Consider the following 22,712-nt stretch of genomic DNA (forward strand, 5'->3'; position numbering starts at 1 on the left):
ATGTCATGCTTTAAAAAATGTCTGCTCTACTGCAGGGCTTTATGGTGCCATATGTTCTGCAGAATTAGGAAATAATAACTTTGATTAAAACAGAAAATCTTCTGTGCACTCTGAATGATACTGAGTGTTGTCATACAGATGTACCCCTGCAATGACAGCGTGCTGAAGCCACTTCCATAAGAACTGCCAAGGAGGATGTCCTCCTGAAGCTGTTTATGTGGTAAAAGGAGGGTTTAAAGTGGCAGAAGTGCCTTGCCACATTACTGTCCCACTTCAACAGCAAGCCAGAAATGTAGAAGCAGCACAAATGAATAAAGGCTGTTGTGAATAATGGCTGTTGCTGCCCAAAGGAACAGCTGCCTCTAGCAGAAACAGGCCAGTAGAGATCATTCCAGCAGAACAGGTTAGGCAGAGGAACAACGTGCGACTGAGGACGAATTGCTGTGATTCTCAGTTATAGAATTCGTCACTGAACAAACACTTCATCAATGAGTTTTGAATAAAGGTAGTGCAGGAAGCAGCCAGCAGTGAGGCTGGGTAGACAGCAAGTCATATAGGGAGAGGTCTAAGGTGTGTGAATCTGTCAGCGGGAGCTCCGGGTAGCGCCTGTCTGGGTTCAAACAAAGGTGCAGTCTCACAGATCTGTGTTACCAAACACACTAGGATTGGTTTACCAAAGTCCCCTCCTAAACAATACTTATATGTCTTCCATATAATAAGGACATAGTAATAATTCATAATAAATGAAACAAGCAGTGGAAGATATACTCTAAACAAAATAATCAAGTTATAGTAACCTGAGTAATCTCCAAGAGTTATTCATTACCACTGAAGAACAAGCAGGGAACAAGTTAACTTTATCTAGATAAATTTTGTCTAGAACGACCCATGACACGTACCCTGTGGCTATCACATAAACCAGGACTGTGTAGCTCGCTAAAGGGAAGAGGACTAGCGCCCTTCCAGGTGCAGTGCAGAACAGGACAGCAGTACTGTGGCCATGACTGGTCAGCAAAATTAGCACAAGGTGTGAAACACAAGGCACAGGTACATCTGACTGAGCTAAAGAGCCTAACTTTATGCTATAACTGTTTGGAATGTCCTGGGTTAAATCCATTAACTTGGACCAACTATTTTCAGTAGATAGACTGGAGTGTATAAGATACTCCCAATCCTTAGTTCTGCAGAAGACCTAAGTAGCGGTGTAGCCTGCACAGGAATCTTAATTCGAGTTCCTCAGATGAGGGAGAATTGTCAAGAGTTTCAAATAGATGATATAAGATGAAAAGAAAAATAATAGAAATTAAACACTTGAGCAGGACAATTTGTATGCAGCCTGGAACTTCGAGGAGGGAATGTGTCTGCAGTGAAATCAAGTATACAGTAATGCTTTACATCCTTGTGAAAATCACACATCAGTCCAAGTTGTCGACTGCTATGAATAATTTCTAGGGCTCGCTAATGGGGTGGTAGGCCACATGTGGCTAGTGAAGAACAGCAGAGTTAGGTTTATGTCAGACATCAGATGACTGGACCATAGTACCATTGCTTTGAAGCTACCATGGTGGTTGCAAGTTATTTCTGTTTCTTGTTATTTACCTAGAGTAGAGGGTTTTGTGAAGATTAAGAGCAAAGCTCAGAGAAACGTCTGCTGTTTGAGTCGTGACATTTTGGTAGTGAAATTGAAAATGTTTGCCATTGTGGAGAAGAAACTTTTATCTAATGAATTAATGTGTTTTAAGGTCACATCGCTGTTATTTATGAGAACTGTTTTCAAGGTCACACTCTTTAAATTGCTATCTTTTAACTGTGTTAAAACTGTGCCAGATATAAAGCACCATTCTGTGTGTCTTCATATGTTAGGGAGCTGTTTATGTATTTGCTAAATATTTCTCATATTTGATTAAAATTTTGAAAGAGATCAGTTGATTATCTCTTTGCCTCACCTCTATAGAATCCATTACCACAGCATTAAGTATTTCCAGGGGAAAAAAACCCACCACAACTAGATGCCTAATTGGTTTCATCAACATTTTTCTGCTTCCAGTTTACTTGATTAGAGACCTCATTCAGTATGTCTGAGAAAGAATTATCCCATACCTGGTAGGAATGGTATGGGATACTTAATCCACATTTGAAAACATTGGCATAATTCATACTTCAGTGAAGATAACATTACTCAACTTTATTAATGTCCCTAGTAAAGTTAATGTCATGCTTTTACTCAGGAGAAAGAATCTTTGGAGGGGTTTAAAGGGCCTCTGTTGCTGAAAAACCCAATTTTTGTCCAATGTTCCCTCTACTTTGCCTTGTCTTTTCCAGTAGTTTATAGCAAAGGTTTTCATGTTTCTGTGCTGGACCTGGCTTGTATCTGAGACAGGAGATACCCCTTTCTGTCTGGATCTGTCTATGGAGATGTATCGTAGCAGAAGCCTGAATATAAAAGCTGACCTCTGGTCCCCAGTGTAAGCAGAGTTTGCTGTGAAAGGTGCAGTGTTACCTGCAGTGCTTCTTGTGGTATGGTTAGTTCTTCTGATTAGTTCTTGGATGGATTACTTCAGGTAGCTTCCAGTAAAGTGTGGTTACATGTTGTTCAGTTTGACATAGCTTTTTCTTATAAGTTTTACACAAAGTTTCTTCTTCCTGGGTGGTAACATGTTGTTTATTTTGTATTAAGTACTTTATTTTCACTTCGTTCTATGAACATATATCCATGCTGGTCACTTTGCCTTTGCATTTGTAATAGGTATATTATGTTATTTCTTGCATTCACCTCATTTTTCTTTTGATATATTAAGTGGTTTTGAAGGTAGCTTGAGTTATATGTTTGGATGGATCAGCATAAATAATGATCAATTGACTTATGTGTGAATGTCTATGCATAAATAAATACATAATTTAACAAAGAAGAAATCAAGAAAATAAAAAGCTATCCAGAATACTAAAAAGATGATTTTGTAGAAGCTTGATGGCTTTTTTTGTCAAAATTTGATGCTCTTCAGAAAACATAGCATTATCAAATAGTAGGACTGAAGATGAGCTTTTACTACACTTTAATGTAATTTAGGTCATCATTGTGTAGAATTACCTATTATCCTGTGTACGCAAAGAACAATTTGTTGACTGTAGCTGAATTGTGGATTCTAGATGCTCTCATCTATTTGCAGAAAATATTTTAAGTATTAGAAAATAAGAAATTGCCCTCTTGTTCCAAAAAATGGAACAGGTTACTGCAGATAATAGGATTTTGAAGCTGGAGCTTTTACAAAAATAATGGGGGCAGGGGAAATCTAGTGAAAAAGGACCTCACCTTACATTAAAACTACCCAAAACCAAGCATACAAACAGAAACCAGAAACAAAATGAGCAAAATCTGCTGTAATTGCTATTAATAAATGTATCAGTTCAAGAACTCCCTATCCCTCTGCTTTGTGATCAGTAGCCATTATCCTGGTTGTCTTGTTTGGAGGTTCATTTTTGCCTTCCCTATTGCCCCACAAAAATGCAAATATCTATCAGACTGTTGAATTGCTGTATTAACATGACATTTCCTTAGTATTGCCTTCTTTTCAAAATTTTAGCATTTTTCTATGGCTTTCAAATACTGTTTTAGATAATAAAAATACTGCAGCAGGAAAGTTCTTTGATGTTATAACATTTGCCAAGTACCCAGATAAGCACAAGAGTAATTTTAGTAAATGAGAAATTAGCAGGACTATGCTAGACACACACCTTACTCAACAGATGCTTTAACAGCCATTAGTTGCTGAAAGCTTCATTTACTGTTTGCTCTATCAAGAGTCAAAGTACAACTACTATAAAAACTGGTAACTATCATTTCTGTAAAATATTTGCCACGTGTTTCCTTTTTGCATAATTAATGCTGTGGGTACTTGGCACCCCCTCCTGGCAAAAAAACTTCCATTTGCAAACGAAGAAGAAAAGATCTCTCAGGGTTCATGAGCCAAGTAGAAGCTTAATTAATGCTAATGTAGTAAGTCCTAAATAAATATATTTAATCTGCTGTTTTGATTTTCAAAGTCTTTTGCTCTTTTGAATTGCTGTATTTTTATATGAGTAACTTAAAATCACATATGGAAATGTCAAGGCTTTATTTCATCTTTCCTTTTAATCATGATGGTAATGAGGCAAATGGCAGTAAAACTGAGAGTAAAATGTCTGCTTGAATTTATTCTGAAAACCAGAAATAAACAAGAACATTTTAATGTGACATTAACCTCAGGTATGATTTCTTATTTAAAATATAAGAGGGGCTCCTTTCAGAACTTCTGTATTTCACAGCATATTTGGAGATCCTTAGTCTTGCTGAGGATGTTTCTATGAAGAAAAGGAACCTGAACAGTTGAGCATTGCTCGCCTAGTTGAGTCTTTAAGGGATTTGACCATAATTCTAGCAAATGCTGAAGTCATGTCTTCCAGAAGGCAATGAGAAATTAAGAAGGCTATGTGAGCTTTTTTATTTTATCTTCCAAATATTTTTATTACATTTCTAGATTCCAGCTGGGAAACTTACTGCATCAGAGGCTGAGGATTTGAATGAAAAAGTGAAAATATTTACAGAAAAATGCATACAAAAAGGCTCTTTTAATAGCAACTTTCGACCAACAACTAAAGTTAGACTGTGTATGATTTTTGCGAGGCTGTGCATTCCAGTATTTTATTCATGTTAGATGAAATGTGCTAAATTATTAGATTCTGTTATGAAGTGATATGAAACCCATTTACTAGCGTACTTGCAAAAGCTTTCTGCTGTTTTATTTTTGATACAAGAACTGAGTCACTTTTATCAGAGTCACGGTGAACATGACCAATGTAATATTTTACTTCACATAAGAATTAGTTACCTAAAAGATAAAACTGTATTCCTCCTAAGCTTCTGCTACCCATTCGATTTCCTTTTGGATTTCTCCAGCTAGCATTGTAAAATGTATGTTTTTTGCCTTTCCACCTGAATAATTCAATTAAAAATTAAGTTGTTAGTTTCTCTGAAGGTATTCTGCTGAACTAATTTCCATTTTCAATTATTAATTTCTAGGTGCCCACACCACTTAAATATAGATTAAGTTGGAGGAGAAGATAAGCATTAAATGTATGTTCTCTAGTTTCAAAAGTAATTCTCAATATGAAAGCAGTTTTCTCCATCTCAGAAAAGGGGAATGGAGAATGCAGCCAGAAAAAAAAAAAAAAAAAAAAAGTCAGTTTTGGAAAACAGGGAAAAATATGTTTCTACATATCAAGTTTGGATATATTCAATGAAAGTTTTGTGATCTCTAGAAAGCAGAAATGGTTACAAATAGAACCAAGGCTAAGTTGAGCATAGAAGTGCTTCATCATTTTGCTTAGTGAAATGCAATGAACATGTCCTGGTATCAAAGGTAACTTAAAAATATTAGCTATTAGGGATTAGATATTTCTTTGTGAGAATACCTACTTGGCTGTATCAAAAAATGTGAAGAAATAATGAGAAAATCTTGTTTTATAGGAGCATTATTCCTCTACTACTGCTTTTCATGTGGAACAATAAAAGGCCCAGCAGCTTTATAGTGAATAAATTGAGAGGGGAGATAAAAGATGTTTCCTTTTCCCTTTCCCTGATTCTTATTCTATTATCACTGCCCTAGCATGCAGCTAATATTTGAACCAGTATGTAAGCTGCGCACACAGGTAGTGCACTTTTCTCTCCAGTCTCATGCCAATAACTCTATTGTAAGCAAATATACAGGAAATGTGACACATCATTGTGCTAGACAGCAAATTATTTTTTCATGTAGATATATGTGTTTGTGTGTGTGTATTAACGTATAATAAACGCAGTCCCACAAAGACACATGCAAACAAGCATAGACACCCACGTTTGATAAGAGCAATCATCACAACTTTTCTGCGCAGCAGCCTGCAGGGAGCGATCAAAATAGCAATACGCGCCTCTCATCTAGACTATCATGTTGTTCGACATGTGTATGTGTAACAAAGCATATCTGAATATTCACAACAGATTCTGTCTGTTAGCTAATATTAACTGAAAGTCCCATGGCTCATAAAACAGGACGGCTGTGCTTCTTGCGTGAAAATTGTGTAGCCTTAGGTAATGCAAAAACAAGAAAATTATACTTCAGAAGTCTAAAATTCTTAAGAAATAGCCACCCATACAAACTAAATACACAGTAAATATGAAGAAAGGTCAAAATCTGATCGAACCTTTTGCAGAGTTGGGAAAGTTTAGATAACAATTTTAATTATGGACTGTGTTTTCGTATAACTCCAAAATCCTGCCCAAAACCATTGCAGGCTTACCTGTGTCCATGGATCATATAATCACTTAGTCATTTAATATTTTTTATATGTATATGTGTGTGTGCATGTATGTGTGTGTATATATTTATATAAAAAGATGTGCTATACCACAGGATGAGGTGGAAAATTTATCTATATTGATCTTTTGGTAAAGCAATGTAATGTAAATGTATAGTTATCTTATCTGTGAGGTAAGAAAAAGAGACACATTCTATTCTCTATTCCCTCCTTACCACGCAGGGAAAAGAACAGGGGAAATCTGCTATGGTAAGGCACCAAAACGTCAAATTAAATAATTTGAAGAATTGACATTTCTAAGCCTTTGTCGTTCAGGTTCTAAGCCAAAGGTTGTTTTAGCCAGTGGTAAACACAAATTTTATTTACCTTTTGTAAAATTTTTGCAGAAGACTTGCAAAATACTTCTGAGTCTCTGTGGTGGTACCAGTGCCTACAGAGTTCAGCTACGAACAAGCTGAAGGGATAAAACCACCTTGGCAGCAAAACCCCCTGAACTCTTGCTGTGTGGCAAGGTTCCTCTGGCTCTTCTATTCATAGGTTCTGTTTGCTCTATGGTAACATTTATTTTCTCTTTTGGCACATAGTGTTCATCAAAAATATAGACAGGTTTCTGTCTAGTGAAGTGACAGTGACTCCCCTCTTCAGCAGGGTTGGACCTCCTTTTCCCCTTATGATAGTTGACCTTGAAAGTTAGTTCCGTTGTTCCAGTGGTCAAGGTAGGATATCCTGGCTCAGTTTAGATCAATGGGCTCTTTACACCAGTCAACCAGAATTTTACTCATCCCATATGGGTAAAGGTGGAGTAGATGGTCCTTGTTATTATTTAAAAAAGAAAAAAAGAAGCTGTATATACTTCATGAATGATGATGTCATGACTCCCTGTTGAATCTCTATCAGCAAGAGAGCTGTGATGAGGAGAAAAAGTCCAAACAGAGTATGAGCACACAGCTTTGAACATGTTCAACACGCCTGTACGCTCTTTCTATTTTAGCCAAGTCCTTCTTGAAAAAGAAAAATTAAATTCCATCATCACCAAGCTGTAAATGTCCTTGCATGGTTTTATCTTTCCTGCAGTGAGGTTATGGCTTCCCTGCTGTATTTGCACTGGAGGATGAGGGCAGATTAAACTCCCACCACACTGTGGTAAGTCTTAGGCTTTCACATCGACTCAGCCTGAGCCAGAGTGTGACACGCAGAGGAGGACTGCTTGCAGATGTGTAATTGTGCGGAGCATATATTCACTGAGTGTATATATTTGACTGCTTCAAGGCCAGGACAGCCCTGGAGAATGAGGCTTAAAAAGTCAGGTACACTGTTGATTTGTAAGAGAAAATAAAGCATTAATTGGCAGGGAGGAAAGAAGGCTGAAGGACCTAGCAATCGGCTAGCAAACACAACTCTGTGGAAACAAACTGGTATTAGAAAGGTCTGTGTTAAGCTGGTGGAAATGGCATTAATGAGGAAAGCAGAAACCTGTGTAGGTCAAAGTATTTTTCACTTTAGTTGAGTGCTAGGGTATGGTGAAGAAGTAATACACTAATTGTATTCATGTGCTCATATAAATGCGTTACATACGTGAGCAGGGCTTGATCAGTAGTAACTAATAGGTATTGGCCATATAGATAGTATTGCAGAACACTGCACATGTTTTCTTCACCGTTTATGGCAGGTGCCAGTGCATTTTCAGAAACAGAAGAGAGAAATTTTGTTTGGAAAGAAAGCAAACAGTTATTTTCAAGTGTTGCTTCACAGACTGAACTGTCCCAAACAAATGCTGTTATAAGCGTTAGTCGGAAATTTGTCATTCCTATTTGTCTCATTCCTAATGAGATATTTTAAGGCAAATGAGCTTGTTTTGAGTGCCACGTCTGTATGAAGTGGTAAATGGCTGTGGAATCTATACAGTAGATGTCATCCACTAAAATCTGGATCATTTTATCATAAAGACATCTGGCAATTTGAACACTGTGCACAGTGGGGAGATGAAGGCACACATACCAGATGACAAGATAGGCAGGTTCAGCAATAGTAGGTGAAAGGACAAAGCTTTGTGTTAAACTCTGCTTTGGTTTCTCATGTAGAAGATGCTGAGAGGCATCCTGGATTTGAATGATGTACAAAGTTCTCAGAGATTGTCTACTACTGTAAGAATAGTAGAAAATGGAAATACAACTTTAACGCACAGCATTTTCAATTCTGTCATGGTTTTACTTTGGTCCTTGCTGTTAGGATGCTACTTGGTTACATTTTGTCAAAGAAAACAGAAAATTCTTCCTCCAGCACCCAGTTCAGACAGTTATATTTGCCCTGTTTCCCAACATTGACTTTTTTGTTCTGGAGTAACAAGGTTGCAAATGTTTCATTTTAGCTTCTGTTACAGATTGATCCATCTGGGCATAATTGAGTGCTTGATATCAGTGTGAGATGAGCCTTTGAAATACCAGAGATAATTTTAAAAGATTTTATGGTAAAGGCAGATTATGATTTTATTATAAGTCTGTAGGACCAACCGAGGCATGTAAGAGTGACATTTATGTCCACGCTGTTCCATGCTGGTTCATTAGTCAGAAGCTATCAGTAAACGCAAAGAACAAGGAGTGTGGGTTCCTGAGCATGCACTGTTTATAGATAAGTCTGTTACTTTACATCACTTACACGGATGAAAACCAAAGGGCTGAGCAGTCCAATTCCTCAGACATTTTGCACAGTGCTGCAGCCAGCATAATTCTGCAGGCAGCTCCATGGGGAGGAGGCAGTAGATCCAGACTATCAGCTTGGAGGTGAGGGAGTCTTACTGTAATCTTCTGTGCAGTAGCAAAGATTTATAAAGTAGCTTTTTGCATAGGTCATAGTTCAGATACTGTATGTGATTTTGTTTATATAACATATAGCACAATGTTTGCACCCATGATTAAGTTATCATGGGATTAGGCAGGGTGTGAATTTAGTGAATGTCAAGACCCAGTGTCATTGAAAAGGCAGCATAATTATTAGCATGTGTCTAAACAAGAGGGCAATGCTTCCTCGCTTTTATTTGAAATCAAGGACATAAACATGAGAGTTATCATGGAGTAGCTGATACTCTGTGAGTATCAATTTCTTGACATTAGTAACTAATCTTATAGCTGCATTATGAATGGATCCTTGCTATTGTTTACAGTATATTTACAAACCATCTAAACAGTAATTAAATATGATAGCCTTGTAGATTGTTTGCAGTTGTTCAGAAACGGTTGTGCTAACACATTGCTGTGATGCAGTGGCGTTAATTTAGACAGCAGGAAAGTGGTACTTCAGTGTTCTGTTGTTCATGCTATGTCTGGCAGCTTGATCACTGCAAAAGTAGAATTAACATATTGCAACTGACAAAAAAAAAAGCCAGTATATGACATTGTGATGTATGTGTTTTCAGGTCTCCATGTTTCATACTGATCAGCAGTTACTTCCTCTCTACCTTAATTACAACATAATCAAAAGGTTTGAAAGCTTCCTCTGAGAAAATTCCTGTCTAGGTCAATCACAATCTTTAGAAAATTGGTACCTTTAAGGGTGAATATAGTTATTATTGCTTACAATTATAATAATGTTGGGTTTATCTATTATTTGTTTTCTGCCTCATTTGCAATGTGTTGATTTTGAAACATAGATCATGTAAGAGTAGATTTCTGTCTACTGCCATGCATTGCTTGGGTAGCTGATGGTGCCTGCTGTGCCTAGTATCTGCATAATTTACTGGTCTGTGGTGCATGTGGAACTATGGGGTAAGAGCTGGAAAAAGTCAGAGCTGAACAGCTCTGAAAATTTGATACCAGTGTGGACTGACCTACAAAATAAAAAAAAACTGCAGAGAGGAGATCAGAGCCATTCTGCACTATTGGAGGCTTGCAAAGAAGCTGTACTGCAAACTGTGTGAGACATTTTAGCCTGCAATCTCTGTTTGTGGGAGCTCACAATCTAAAGAGGCTACAGATACAGTGTAGCAGAACGGGATGTAATGTAAAGCTGCTTTGCAATAAAATTCCATAAAAATTTCCTTGATATTGGCATCCTGTAATGTATGTGATCTAAAGAGAATATTTGGAAGATGTGGAAAAAAAAGCTTTTTGGAAAAAGTCAGTGTAATTGTAACTGACAAAGTCACTAATGAATACTCCAACCATCCAAAATTCACACTTATAAAAGCTTTATAAGCCACTTTCCTGTGGTTTATATTATTCAAAATATAGTCTTTCTCTTTGGTTCTGGAGATTGCTGCAGGACATGTGAGAAAGACATCAGCAGAATAATCAGTCACACCAGTGAAATGCATTATAGCTGTTTTGGGTAACAATTTGCTACCTTGCATTGTATTTGCCTGTCAGTGTGTGAGTGTCCCAGCTCATTACCATGGGGCTTCTTCCACAGCTTATTACTGTGGGCAAAAATGGCAGTGACTGACCCTTTATCTTGCTACTTTTCCAACATGTGCAAAGTACTGCCTAGAGATCTGGTTTGTCCTTGTGCTTTTGTATACAACAGATCTCACTTTCACATGTATGGAACAATAAATCAACACCTAACTTGGAAACACCCATGGACAGAGCATTCTCAAAGGAAGGTTGGTGGTGTATGCATGCAGCCTATGAGCAGTTTGAGTGATCCCTGGGCCAGCACTTTACTCAGTAGTGTTGAATATGGGTGTTGAATCTCAAGCTGTAGGTAGAAACAAACCAAATGGCATCACAACACCGGTTCATCACAGAACACAGGAAAAGCCATGTCTTTCCTGCAACCAAATAGAGACCTAGAGGATTTCTGTGGCTCGCTGCAGCGTGTGTCCTATGGCTCTTGGCCAAAGAGGGGCTTTGATATGCACCAGGAGGTTTGGATTGCCATCATGGAACTTCTAACTGGGTGTAAAACCCAACTGTTCCTATATAACACTGTATGTCCAGTTCTTCTGGACGATGTTAGAAGGTGTTTTCTTCCCAAAATAAGCAATTTTTTATTTATTTTTTTTTCTTTATGAATGGGAAAAAGAAAATACGCTGTTGTCACTTTGACACACAAAACACGTAATCCTAAGTACACCTTGTTCTTCAGTGGGAAGCTGCTTCAACTAAATGAGATTTTGGGAAGGGAAAAGGGCAGAAAGGGGTATGTGTCTTCTGTAGCAGTGGGTATAATAATGGTCTGGCCATTTCAATTTAAGTCTGTAAGTCCCAGGGGTACAGCAAGTGAAATCACAGATGACAAGAAAATGTTTTTTCAGTTTGGACTTGAAGAAGAGAACAGACATTGTGCTGTGACTACGAATAACGTAATCAGTGGCTCTGATAGAAAAAATGTATCAGAGCTTTGGAGGATGCTGAACAGTGGTAGAGAAGGTGCCAAGCTAGGTATTTATTTGTAATGGTAATGCATTGACAAATACAGTGGATGTTTTGCAATATTTTTTTAATTGGTGAAAACTAATTGTAAGTATCTGAAGTGGAGCTACCTGTATAATTTTTCAGATCTGTGAACCAGAAAGTTGTAGCAAATATGTTAAGTACTTAAATGAAAATTAAGCTTGTTATCTTGATAGCAAGTGTTGAAAAACCACAACCAAATGGTTTCCATGTGGATGCAAAGGTTTGATTTTAATTTCTTACTGTAATAAAAAGTTAGTTCCAATACTACTTACAAATCAAAGGAAGTGCATAGTGCATTTTCCATAACTGCGGCAAAAACAGCAGTAGGAATTGAAACCGCTTTTTTTTTTTCCAAAAAGTCATTCTAAAATAATTTTAAATTTATTTATTTATTTTGAGGTACCACTGATTTGTTTATTTAAGATCACTTGTTTGTGCTGAACTTCGTATAGGGAGCAGCACGTTCAAGAAACAAACATTGACTCTTTGGATATAAGTAATATGTAGTGTAAACACTGCCAAGCAAGTTTTGATCAATCTATTTAGCATCAAACTAATTTTTCCTCGTAAGATCTATGTGGGACGGCTCTGTGCCAGTATCTTTAACTCTCAGTTTTAACTGCTATTTAAATTGACTATATGAAAGCTATTTAAACTGTGCTTACATATTGCAGTCCTTTAGCTGTGGTCTAGGTAGCATGACAAGTGACTCTCATTCTTAAGGACGTGGTTTAGTGGTGGACTTTGCAATGTAAAGTTAATGGTTGGACTCAATGATCTTAAAGGTCTTTCCCAACCTAAGTGATTCTATGATTCTGTTGTGATTCCCCCGTTGCTGTGTGTGTTATTCCAGTGCATGCTCCAGCATGAACTCAGGACTAGGAGAAGTACAGCTGCTGTGTGTGTCATGGGATCTTCTTTCTCTTCCTGGTATGAGATTAAACTGCAAAATAGTGCTGTACCAACTTGGTGTTGTACCTGAAACTGGGAAAGTCACAGTCTGATCTCCGAAGAGCAAAGTGCAAAATTTTTGGAGCAACTAAAAAAGTATTCTTTATTTGACTTTCTTTTGTCTAATGGATAGCCAATATTGTTTGTAATAACAGTTGTTAGCAAGAAAACATACTCATCTGGAAATCTTAGTGACTGATCTAACTAAGGGAAGTTGGATTTGGCCCTTGTTAATGTGTGGTAAGACAGGAGACAGAACAAGTGGTAAGAGGCAAGCCCAGATGGAAAAACATCTTGAAGCTTTTGAAGAATTAATTATCCAACTAATTAGCTGGCAGTCTCACAAGAAGAAGGGATAGAATTTTGCCGCATGCTTAGGAAACGAAGTCTGATAGATCCTGTGCTGAGATGTAGCTATCACCCATGGTGGTGGTGGAGTCAGCTGGTTAGCCAGACTATCTGTGTGGGTGCGCAGGACGACATTTGTTTCTGCATCAGTAAAAATACTTACCCCTCTGCACAGTGCATTTGAGCGGTCTGTTATGTAGAACGTTGCACTCTGAAGACACCTGTGCTAGTCCAACGAGTGGTGAACTGTGTGTCTTTGCCAAGGTCACACATGAAAATAGCCAGAGATGGGCTGCCTGAAGGTGGTTTAGGTCGATGTCTTAACAGTCATTAGCAACTGACAGAGTTCTGCAGCAGAAGCTTTTCCTGCATGCCTGAAGGTCTCCTTCTGGGCATAATCAGAAATTCCTTAGTCTTGTCGTAGCTGTGAAAGGTAAGGAAGACTGTCATGTTCTCTGGGGTATTAAGGGAGAGCACTGAAGTTGTTCCAAGTTGGAATAGTTATTTATATATTTGTTGGTTAGAGAGTCAGAGAAAGAACCTGATTATTTCCTCAGTTCACAGGTAGGTCACTTACCTGTGCAGGAAGACACCAGTGCTTGTAGTATGGATGTGGGGTTTTTTAACCAAAGGTGTATTGATACAGATGCTTGCCTTGTTTCCTTCCCAGCTGTATCTCCTCAGCAGCTTTAGGGTTTGGTTGGCACCTTCCTTGAAGTAGATATTTGTCCTGATGAATCCATGTAATGACAAACCGTGCCATTAGTCACACTCCACCATTTCTTTCCTTCAGGACAGATGCTGGATACTGAGTATTGTCTTTTTACCTTGAAAAGTTATTTTCAGGAGCTGTTGAAACTTATGTAAGGGTAATTTATGGCTGCAAAAGCCCACTGACACTTGCAGTTTACATTACATATTTCTATTATTATTGATGGCAAAATGTATTTGTGCTGATGGTATCAATCAGGAAGTCAAACAAATCTGCTATGCTCAAACTCTGAAGGATTAATTAGAAAGATTCACTCATTAAGTTAGGAAAATAAGTCTGTGATATATTAACCGTTACAGGGCAGGTGTCCAAGTTTTCTCTATGATAAATATCAAGACAATTTTAAAGGCCGTGCTAACTAATTTTCTTCCGTTTTGTTTGTTAGTTGTTAGTGACTTCTACTATCATTTCACATCAGGTAATGTGGAAATATTAGACTGGCGATCTGCAAACATGCTTTATAGGACAGCTGCACCTTCTCAGGGCTTTTAAACTGTGGCCACGCTACAGTAAGTGTGACAGAGGCCACCAAGTCCTTGGTTGTGGTACAGAGCAGGGAGATACATCTTCAGCTTGGGCAGAACATGACATGAGTGACTAATGTTGGTTCTAGACCCCAGGTGGTTCCCTCTCATTGCTGGGGAACAGCAGTGGCAGTACATTATACCTATACAGTTAGTGTTTGTATAGTTTATTTTAAGAACTTGTTGCATGGTAAGCTACCTTACCATACTAATATAAAAATAAGTTTATCCATGCGTAATTAAGAGAAAGGACTAATGCTGGATTATTAAGCCTACCTCCTTAATGTAAAGTTTGGGAGAAATTTGCCTCGGTTTGGTAGCTTGTCTCTGCAAGTGAGAACAGTGACTGGCTCTGGGGAAGGAGACAGGTTTCGTCATCAAGGGTTGCAGCTGTTTCTTTTCCACCTGAAGAAAACTGGGGTTTTGGATATAAGGACAAATCTGAACTTTGGTGCCTGGATGAATTTCTAGGACACATGCAAACATCTGGTAGTGGCTCTGTCTCAGCGCTGCTAGGGCTAACCGGCTGCTGGCAGCCTCTGGTAGAGAAGCTGCCCCTGCTTTGGTAGCAAGCTCAAAGCCCTGATTTGCCTACAGTTACTGCTTCTGTGCAGGGTAAGCAATCACATGGTGACCCCCACGCAGCTCCAGGCAATCTGCTGCGGCCACCCAGCTGGTGAGGCAGAAGCTTGTCCTGTTGCTGATACGCCACCCTGCAATCAGAAGAGTGACTGAGTGTGGATATGCCCATGCAGAAGGCTGCAGTGGAGCACCTAAAGGGAAAACGTGGAGTATTTTTTCTGTAATTTAGTGGCTTTTCTCTGCTTGTAGTGTTTGAAATGATTAAAGACACACAGGGGGCCTCTTCAGCGATTGGCACTGGGTTTGCCGTTCAGCTGTGGGATTGCATGGCTCTGTGTTTTCACAGCTGTCTGCCATCTGGAACTAACTGCTTGGACTGGGTGCTCTGCTTCAGACCTTAACCTGAAATAAAATCATGTAATTGTGAAACATGTTGCAGACAATAAATAAGTGTTTTGGAACAAATTCATTTAGAAGAAGGTTTATGAAAAAATACTTTAGTGGCTGACAGATGTGGAAGAATGAGGAGGATTAGTGCTGTAGGTAGAACAGTAGAGCAAGCCGATCCTCAGATTCTTCAGAGTCACTTGAAATAATGTGATCATTATTAAGAATTAATCTCTCACTAGTCCAAAACATTCTTGCAGATGGTTTTCATTAACTTGAAAATATTTAATAAAATAATTGAAGAAATGCTGTGGTTTTTTCTTCATTTGAAAGGCTTGATGTGATAACCTGTGAAAAATCTCAAAGAGAACAAAAAGTGAAATAATTTTTAAGGCCATAGGTTTTGATATTTATCCCTATTTACAGCATTACTAGCTAAGGGTCTTAACTAAAAAAAGTAATATTAAATATTTTTAAAATACTTGGAAAATAGGTGGTGAAGCGAAGAGGTTAAGAAAATTGTAATAAATAATTTTCATATAAGATAGCCTGGTTCCACTTTGTGCCTTTTTCAATTTATTTTCTTATCATCATGCCTGAAAGCTAGGAAAGCATTTTGGGCACAAAGCCACTGATGTATTAATGAGAATACCTGTCTGATACACAGTTAGCAACCCCTCTTCTAGCAATTTTGGAAGATTCAGTAGTTACAGTCAACATTTTAGTACTCATGATGTAGTAATTAGACCCAAGTGTATACTAAGAAAAGCCCTTTTACTTGCTCCCAAACACCTGAGTGGTGATAGACTAGCAACAGAAATTTTTGGTTTATGTGACTTTGCCCAAAACGCAATATACAAAGTGATGAAGTATGTGAAATCCCTACCCTGGAAACGTTTGGGCACATGCTCAGTTTTACTTACTGGAGTCAGGATTTTAGGCATGTGTATTTGCAAGACTCCAAGAATATTTTGTTTTGTTTTGAACAGTAATTCTTGTCCCAGTGTCATGATCTGCTGTCTGCCTTGCAGTATTTGAGAGTCTACGTCTCCGTTGTAGGAAAAGTAGTAGTTTGAGTTCTTTTCCAGCCACTTGCTCTTTCTTTCAATCAATTTTAAAGACCAAATTGTGGCTCATAAATCCAGCTTCTGTGTATGGCTGTACTGCAACTAAGCAGCAGCAGCAGCCACCACCTAAAACACAAAACTTTCCATCTAGTCCTTGTGTTCTTGAAAGAAAAGCTTTCTCTCAAGAAAGAAAGAAAAGGAAATAAATTTTATTGTAGCAGAAAGTGGAACCGTACAGAGTTTTCTACAGATGCTACTTTGACCAGAAAGCATTGGAGGCAATGTTTAGAGAAAGAAAGTGAAAATGTACAAACCAAAGAAAAGGAACTTTTTGCAGGGAGGGGAGAGTTTCACCATAATATTTCAGGACTTCCTCTGCTTCTGGGGCCTGGGGTAGGATTTTTTTGCGTGTTTCAGCTGAGGAATAGTTCCATTGCTGCTTTTAGTTGGTGGGCTCATGGTAATCGACATAAAATAAAACTATTCACAATCTTGTGAACAGAATAGATTTCAAGTGGTGCTCTCTTAAAATTTCCATATTTTGAGAGTAATATACAAAATAAATTTGTACCACATAAACATTATACCAGGAATAAGCATTCTCAATGAGTATGCCTTGTAGAAACGTCTGTCTTGGCTGCATTGCTGTGACGCTAATGTCAGATGAGAGATTGGTTTCTGTGGCTGCACAAAGTACTTGTGCTCAATTGAATCCATAGTCTGGATTTACAGAAAGCAAAGCACAGAACCTCTCAGGCCACTACTAGTAGCCATCACAACAATGTTGTCACTCCTATGGCAGCTCTGCTGCCTGTTTTGCTGCAGAAATCAACATTTGAACTCCCGAGTTCTTATTTCCAAGAGGTGAATGTGTTAATTACAGATGAGCACTTTGGCATGTTCAGGAATGGAAGGGAATGTAGTCCTGGCTGCGGGGTTTAGGCGGCATCACTGCAAGAAGTGTGCACGAAGCCGTTCCTGTTGGCACAAACAGCAGCTTGTGGGCTTCATGTGGATAATGGCACCTCCTGAAATATAACAAATAGTCAAAATTACAGATGAGATTAAATGACTAACCATAATGGTGAATCTTTCTGAGACGTTTTTACAGGTTCAGGCATAGGGATATTGATCTTTCCAAACGCTGCAGGCAGTGCAGAGCAATAACTTGCCAGTGTGCCAACCCTAAATCATCGATGTGCATTTGCATGCTGTTTAGTTATGTGGAGGAACATGAATGCTTGTATTTCATGAATGTTTTGCAAAGGAACATAAATTCATCATTTTTAATGTTAAATTCAAGTAAGGAATGAGCTTGAGGCTGGGTAGGGAGGGAGCCACTGGGTGGCTTTGAAGTTTTAGAAGAACTTTTAAATGTTCTGATCCATATGTTCAAGAAAAAATATTGTTCTTGGGCGTAGCTTTCAAAGTTGAAAAAACGTATGTCACAAGTAATGAGGAGAGAAGGGAAACTTCACATGACAGAGTAAACTAAGAGGATTGTGGGGATGTTTAGAGGGTGGCTGAGAACTGGCTGAGGATAGAGACAAAGCCAGTTTATGAAATCAATGGGGTGTAAAGCAGAGGAAGCCAGCAGTCAATCAGTGGCACAACACTCAGTATTCCTTCTGAGATATTTACTTGTCTGAAATGTGTCAAATGGAATTAGCAATGCCTGCTAACTAGTAATAACAGGATTAAAGACCTTTTCATGGTTCAGTCATAAAACAAGTAGTTCTTAATCCTGTGCTTTGACTGGCAATGATGGCTTTAAATAAAAGTTTTTCATTGCAGAGACTAGACACTACGGGTATCTTCACCATTAAAAATACAAATGGCCTGAAAAAGAGGAGAGAAGCAAAAATGATACTTCTGATCTTCAAAATGGATTAGATTAAGCTCATTTAATTAAAGAAGCTTAAATAAAATAGAATCATTTGATCAAGTAGCCTTTTTTATTTTTTGTAATCTCCTGAAAGCAGTTGTTTATGTAAGTAGAGATTGTCAACTGTAAGAAATTGCTCCTTACTAAGCAATAGTCAGTAGAGTGGTTCCCACTACTTACTCTATCTGTAATCTAGTCTGATAGGAATATTTTTAGTTTACTTAAATAGAAAGTACTTGGCTAAATCAATTTGTTTTTCTTGGTTAAGCAATTAACCATGCCTTGTTGTTACTTCTGTTTGTTTCTTTTACCTTAGAAAAACATGTACGTTTTCAGTGTTGAAATACACTTTGACAAGAATTGTTTGTCCATATTATTTCAAAAGTTTGATATGTCCAGCGTTCTCTAATCCTTCAGTTTTGAACTCACTGCCAAGTTTTGAATTTCTGACCATAAAGAACTCGTTCCAAATCACCCTTGTTTCCCAGTAATAGTTAAAATGATTGCATTGCTCATGGTATGAAAAAACATCAGCTTTATTGCTTTTTGCAGCAGAAATCATGAAGTGGCTACTGTTAAAAGTCAGAAATGCCGTTAGTTTGGGGACTCGTAGGGAAATCTATTTCAGATGGTAATGTAGTAGCAAAGAGAACGGCAGTAACAGTGATAATAAAACTTTGCTTTCTGGTTAGTATTTTCCCAAAAGTCGTTTATCATAGAAGTATGAGAATGACAAATGACTAGGCTTTTAAAACGTTCTTTGGTGGAAATATATTTACTTCACGTTAGCAATCCCTGAGACTCCTTGTATCAGTGTACATTGATGAAATCATGTAACAAAAACTTCTATGGTGTGTGGCTTCTCTAGTGCGGTTAGCTTTGTTTTCTTGGTGTGGATCACGATGGTGCATAATACTGATGTTAGTTTGATTCCATTGTTAATCTATGCAAGCACATATGTCACCATTGCAATTTAACAAAAATGTAAAGAAAAAGGCTACAACTCTGAGATGATTATAGCTGAAAGATGAGTCTAGCCACAGGCGTTGCCAACTCAGGAAAATGAGGAATGCAGGAGTACGGACAAAAAAAGGATTAAGAGCATTTTTACAGGAAATACTGGTAGCTGTGGTTCTGCTTTTTATATCAGTCTACAGGTTTTGGCTTGTTAGTATCTCAGATGTTTGTTTCTTAGGAATGTGGACTGGGAAAGATAGGGCCAGTGGAGAAGTTTGGGACAACAGGTGCCTAAATTGTGTTGCAGTGAAGTGCTCAAAGGTCTCCTGGCTGATAGCAGAGAGGCAGGCATACAGCCCCTTGTGGCATATGCCTGAGTATGGAAGAATTTCCATGTCATAAACATTCCTGATCGTCACTGTGTGTGTCTCCTGCCCTTTTTGCCATCACCATACTCCTCCAAAGTCTTTTATTATTATTGTCATTGGGGGTTTGGCCTCTATCTTTCTTTTATTGCACTTCTTCATGGAGCTTGGAGCTCAGTTTCACAAAATGAGTGATCTTGAAATCCTTTGCAACAAAGTGAGTGGGGAAAGAAAAGCAGACAAGGCTGAGAAGTGGCAGGAGAAAGAACTGTCACTCTAGTCTGTTACTTGCAGGAAAAAGAGGAGTAGCCTAGACTTGAAAATAAAGGGCAATTATATAGCACACTATAGGTAAAATGTTTGTGTGTCAGTCAGAAACAGGGTCAGCAAGCTGAAAAAAGTTAATGCCAGTCTGCTATTTATTTTTGCTTTACAAGTGTGTTCTCACACCATGATATAAAGCTGTAGCTAACATTTATGATGTATGTACTGTGCGGTATGTACTTGCCAGAAGTGTGTCTAATTTCAGAGCTAGAAAACCAGATGATTTTATTAGATAGAATGGAATTAATGGAAAATTTCTTTATCTGTTCAACTGTTATAAAACTTGACTCCTGTATGATTCTGAGGAATTTAGTAATACTTCATAAAGTGAATAGAAACATTTCAACTGGGAAGACAATTTCAAAGGAAGAATTTGGCTTGGTGTAAGTATTAAAAGTTTGCTTAGTTTGTCCAAATTGATAATAAAAGGAAATATGAAGGCACTGTGGGTGAAAACTCATGCTGAATTATTCTGTAGACTGTTCTGAGCCTAAGGAAATAATGTTTTCATTGCCGAACATTCATTTATAGCTACCACCAAAATGTTCTTTTTTCTCCCCGTCTCTCTTACCTCATCCAGATTTATATTTTTGAAAATAACATCTACTATCAGCCAGATGTAAAGAGTAGCTCATTGCGCCTGACATCTTCAGGAAAAGAAGGAATTATTTTTAATGGAATTGCAGACTGGTTATATGAAGGTAAGCTGGAAAAATATATATGTTTATTAAAACAGATGAGAGGTTCTTGTACAGACCCAACAGCATGAATCTATTTATTTCAGGAAATGCCATCTAAGGTTATTTTTGCTTTGCCTTGTTATTTTCTTGCAAGATTGCCTTTGTAACTATTCATACTTTGTATTGACTTCTGTTTTGCATATAACAATATTTTCTGAGAAAGAGGAATTTATTTTCTAGCAGAATGTATCAAATGTATTGTGAACACTAGGTAGCATGTGAAAAGTGCTATGGTAGTGAAATATTGATGTGGGATTTTACTACCGACTTACCAGGGCTGGCATTTCAAATAGAGCTATTCAAATAAAACTAACCCCCCTGTATGTTTCACTTACCTAGAAAAACTCCATTCATACCTTTGGAGCTATTCTGGGTTTACAATGCAAGCGAGGAGGGAAAGGATTCTTTTGCTTTCATGAACAGTGATGATCTGTTTACAATTAAACATGCTAATAGAAGAAGGCACAGAAGAATTGTAGCATAGAAGCAGAATTGGCTATGTTTTCTTTTTTACTGCTGGATACGTCATGAAAGGTGCTGAAAGATGGTACTGCTTAGTGCCTCACTTGATCTGTATCAGTATCTCTCCTTCAGCCTGGGTGGTGGCTGGTGTGCTGTGTGCTAGCATGACTCACGGGAGACTCCAGCCCCTCAACCAGGGCAGTAATATCATGTTTGACTTTAAGAACATGCCTGAGTCTGATCTGAGTGCTTTGACAAGATCTTAAAAGTGTCATACTGTTACCTCAACAGTGGCTGCTAGTTTTGCTTAAATCAGCCTGGCCTAGACTCCAGGAAAGCTTGCTGTTGCTAGCAAGCAGAGCCAAAATGGAGAGGAGGACAGGCCAGTCTGTGATATCCTCTGGCTTCTGAAGCTGTCTTTTCTGTATAATAGTGCAGAATGTTTCTCTCTGCACCCAAAATGCTTTTAACGTGATAATAAAGAAAAACAAATGGGAGCAGATTATCCAGCTTGGTACAAGAGCTTAGAATCAATACAAATTACAGTTATGCTTTCTATGGGACTCATGAATTTTATAGATAAATATCTCAGTGTTAAATACTTGGTTACCTGTAATATATAACTTCTCACACGTAGAGTTTTGCAGGGCAGAGTGTTTTTTAGGGGTGGTGTTACACCATACAGCAAGGCACTTCAGTGTGGCCCTTAGAAATGGTCTACCCATACCTCTTGGCATTTCAATAGTTACAAGCAGATAGGTCACATTGGGATTTTTTTTAAATTTCTGCCCAAGTAAACTCTGAAATTAGAATAGTGGCTTGCATCCCGTAACTGTATAAATGCCTGTGTCTGATAGTTACCACTTTCAAAGTTTTGAGTGAAGTTTTGAAATGTTTTAATGTAGAGCATATTTCAAAAGTTAAGGGCAAAGGACATCTTTGGAATGGAATATGGTTTTATGTGCACTTCATATTCTTCAAATCTAACATGACTGCATGCAAATTGAAGAATTTAAGCATATAGAGCTCATTGAAGTTGGCATAGTATATGGTGTATTTGCTAAAACAAAGTGAATTCAGTAAGTCACAGTCATGGATGCAACAAGGCAATTCTGGCTCCAATTCTGCAAGCATTTTGAGGACACCTGTTCAGAGGAGGGCAGCCTCTGTTTCTCTTCTCTTTGGGGTGCAGCTGGGTGCAGCATGGAGCTGCAGTGAATGACATACAGTGAATGATATACATCATTATACAGCTCTACTCCACAGAACGAAATGTAATATGAAATTCTTTAAATAATCATTCCTTCCTGGTCTGCTAGGGATCATAAGGATATCATAGGATAATTCAGGCTGGAAGGGACACAAAACATTGCCTAAACCAACTGATCTGTTCTGGTATTCGCCAGGTGTTTTATTTGAGCTGTCTCGAAGGGATGGAGTAGACACCATCTAAGAATTATCCAGATAGAAGTTTAAGGACATATTTTAATGGAAGAGATGTGGGCTTTTTTTAATGATTTGGACCTCTGTATTGAAGAGATCTACATTTAAGAACTAAAGAGAATACAACCTAATCTCTCTTATTTGAAACATGCCAATATGTGGTTTTTGTTTGATGTTTC

General features: G+C 38.0%; 1 protein-coding gene across 2 annotated transcripts in view; it reads left to right on the forward strand.

Moving 5' to 3' along the window:
- Positions 1 to 22,712, forward strand: part of DPP10 (dipeptidyl peptidase like 10) — a 550,146-nt gene that overhangs the window by 471,081 nt on the left and 56,353 nt on the right. For both annotated transcript variants that reach the window (XM_040604442.1, XM_040604441.1), the window contains exon 8: positions 20,469 to 20,589. In XM_040604442.1, the coding sequence (XP_040460376.1) occupies positions 20,469 to 20,589 (121 nt within the window). The remainder of the gene's footprint in view (positions 1 to 20,468; positions 20,590 to 22,712) is intronic.

Source organism: Falco naumanni, chromosome 8 (genome assembly GCF_017639655.2).
Source record: "Falco naumanni isolate bFalNau1 chromosome 8, bFalNau1.pat, whole genome shotgun sequence".
NCBI lineage: Eukaryota > Metazoa > Chordata > Aves > Falconiformes > Falconidae > Falco > Falco naumanni.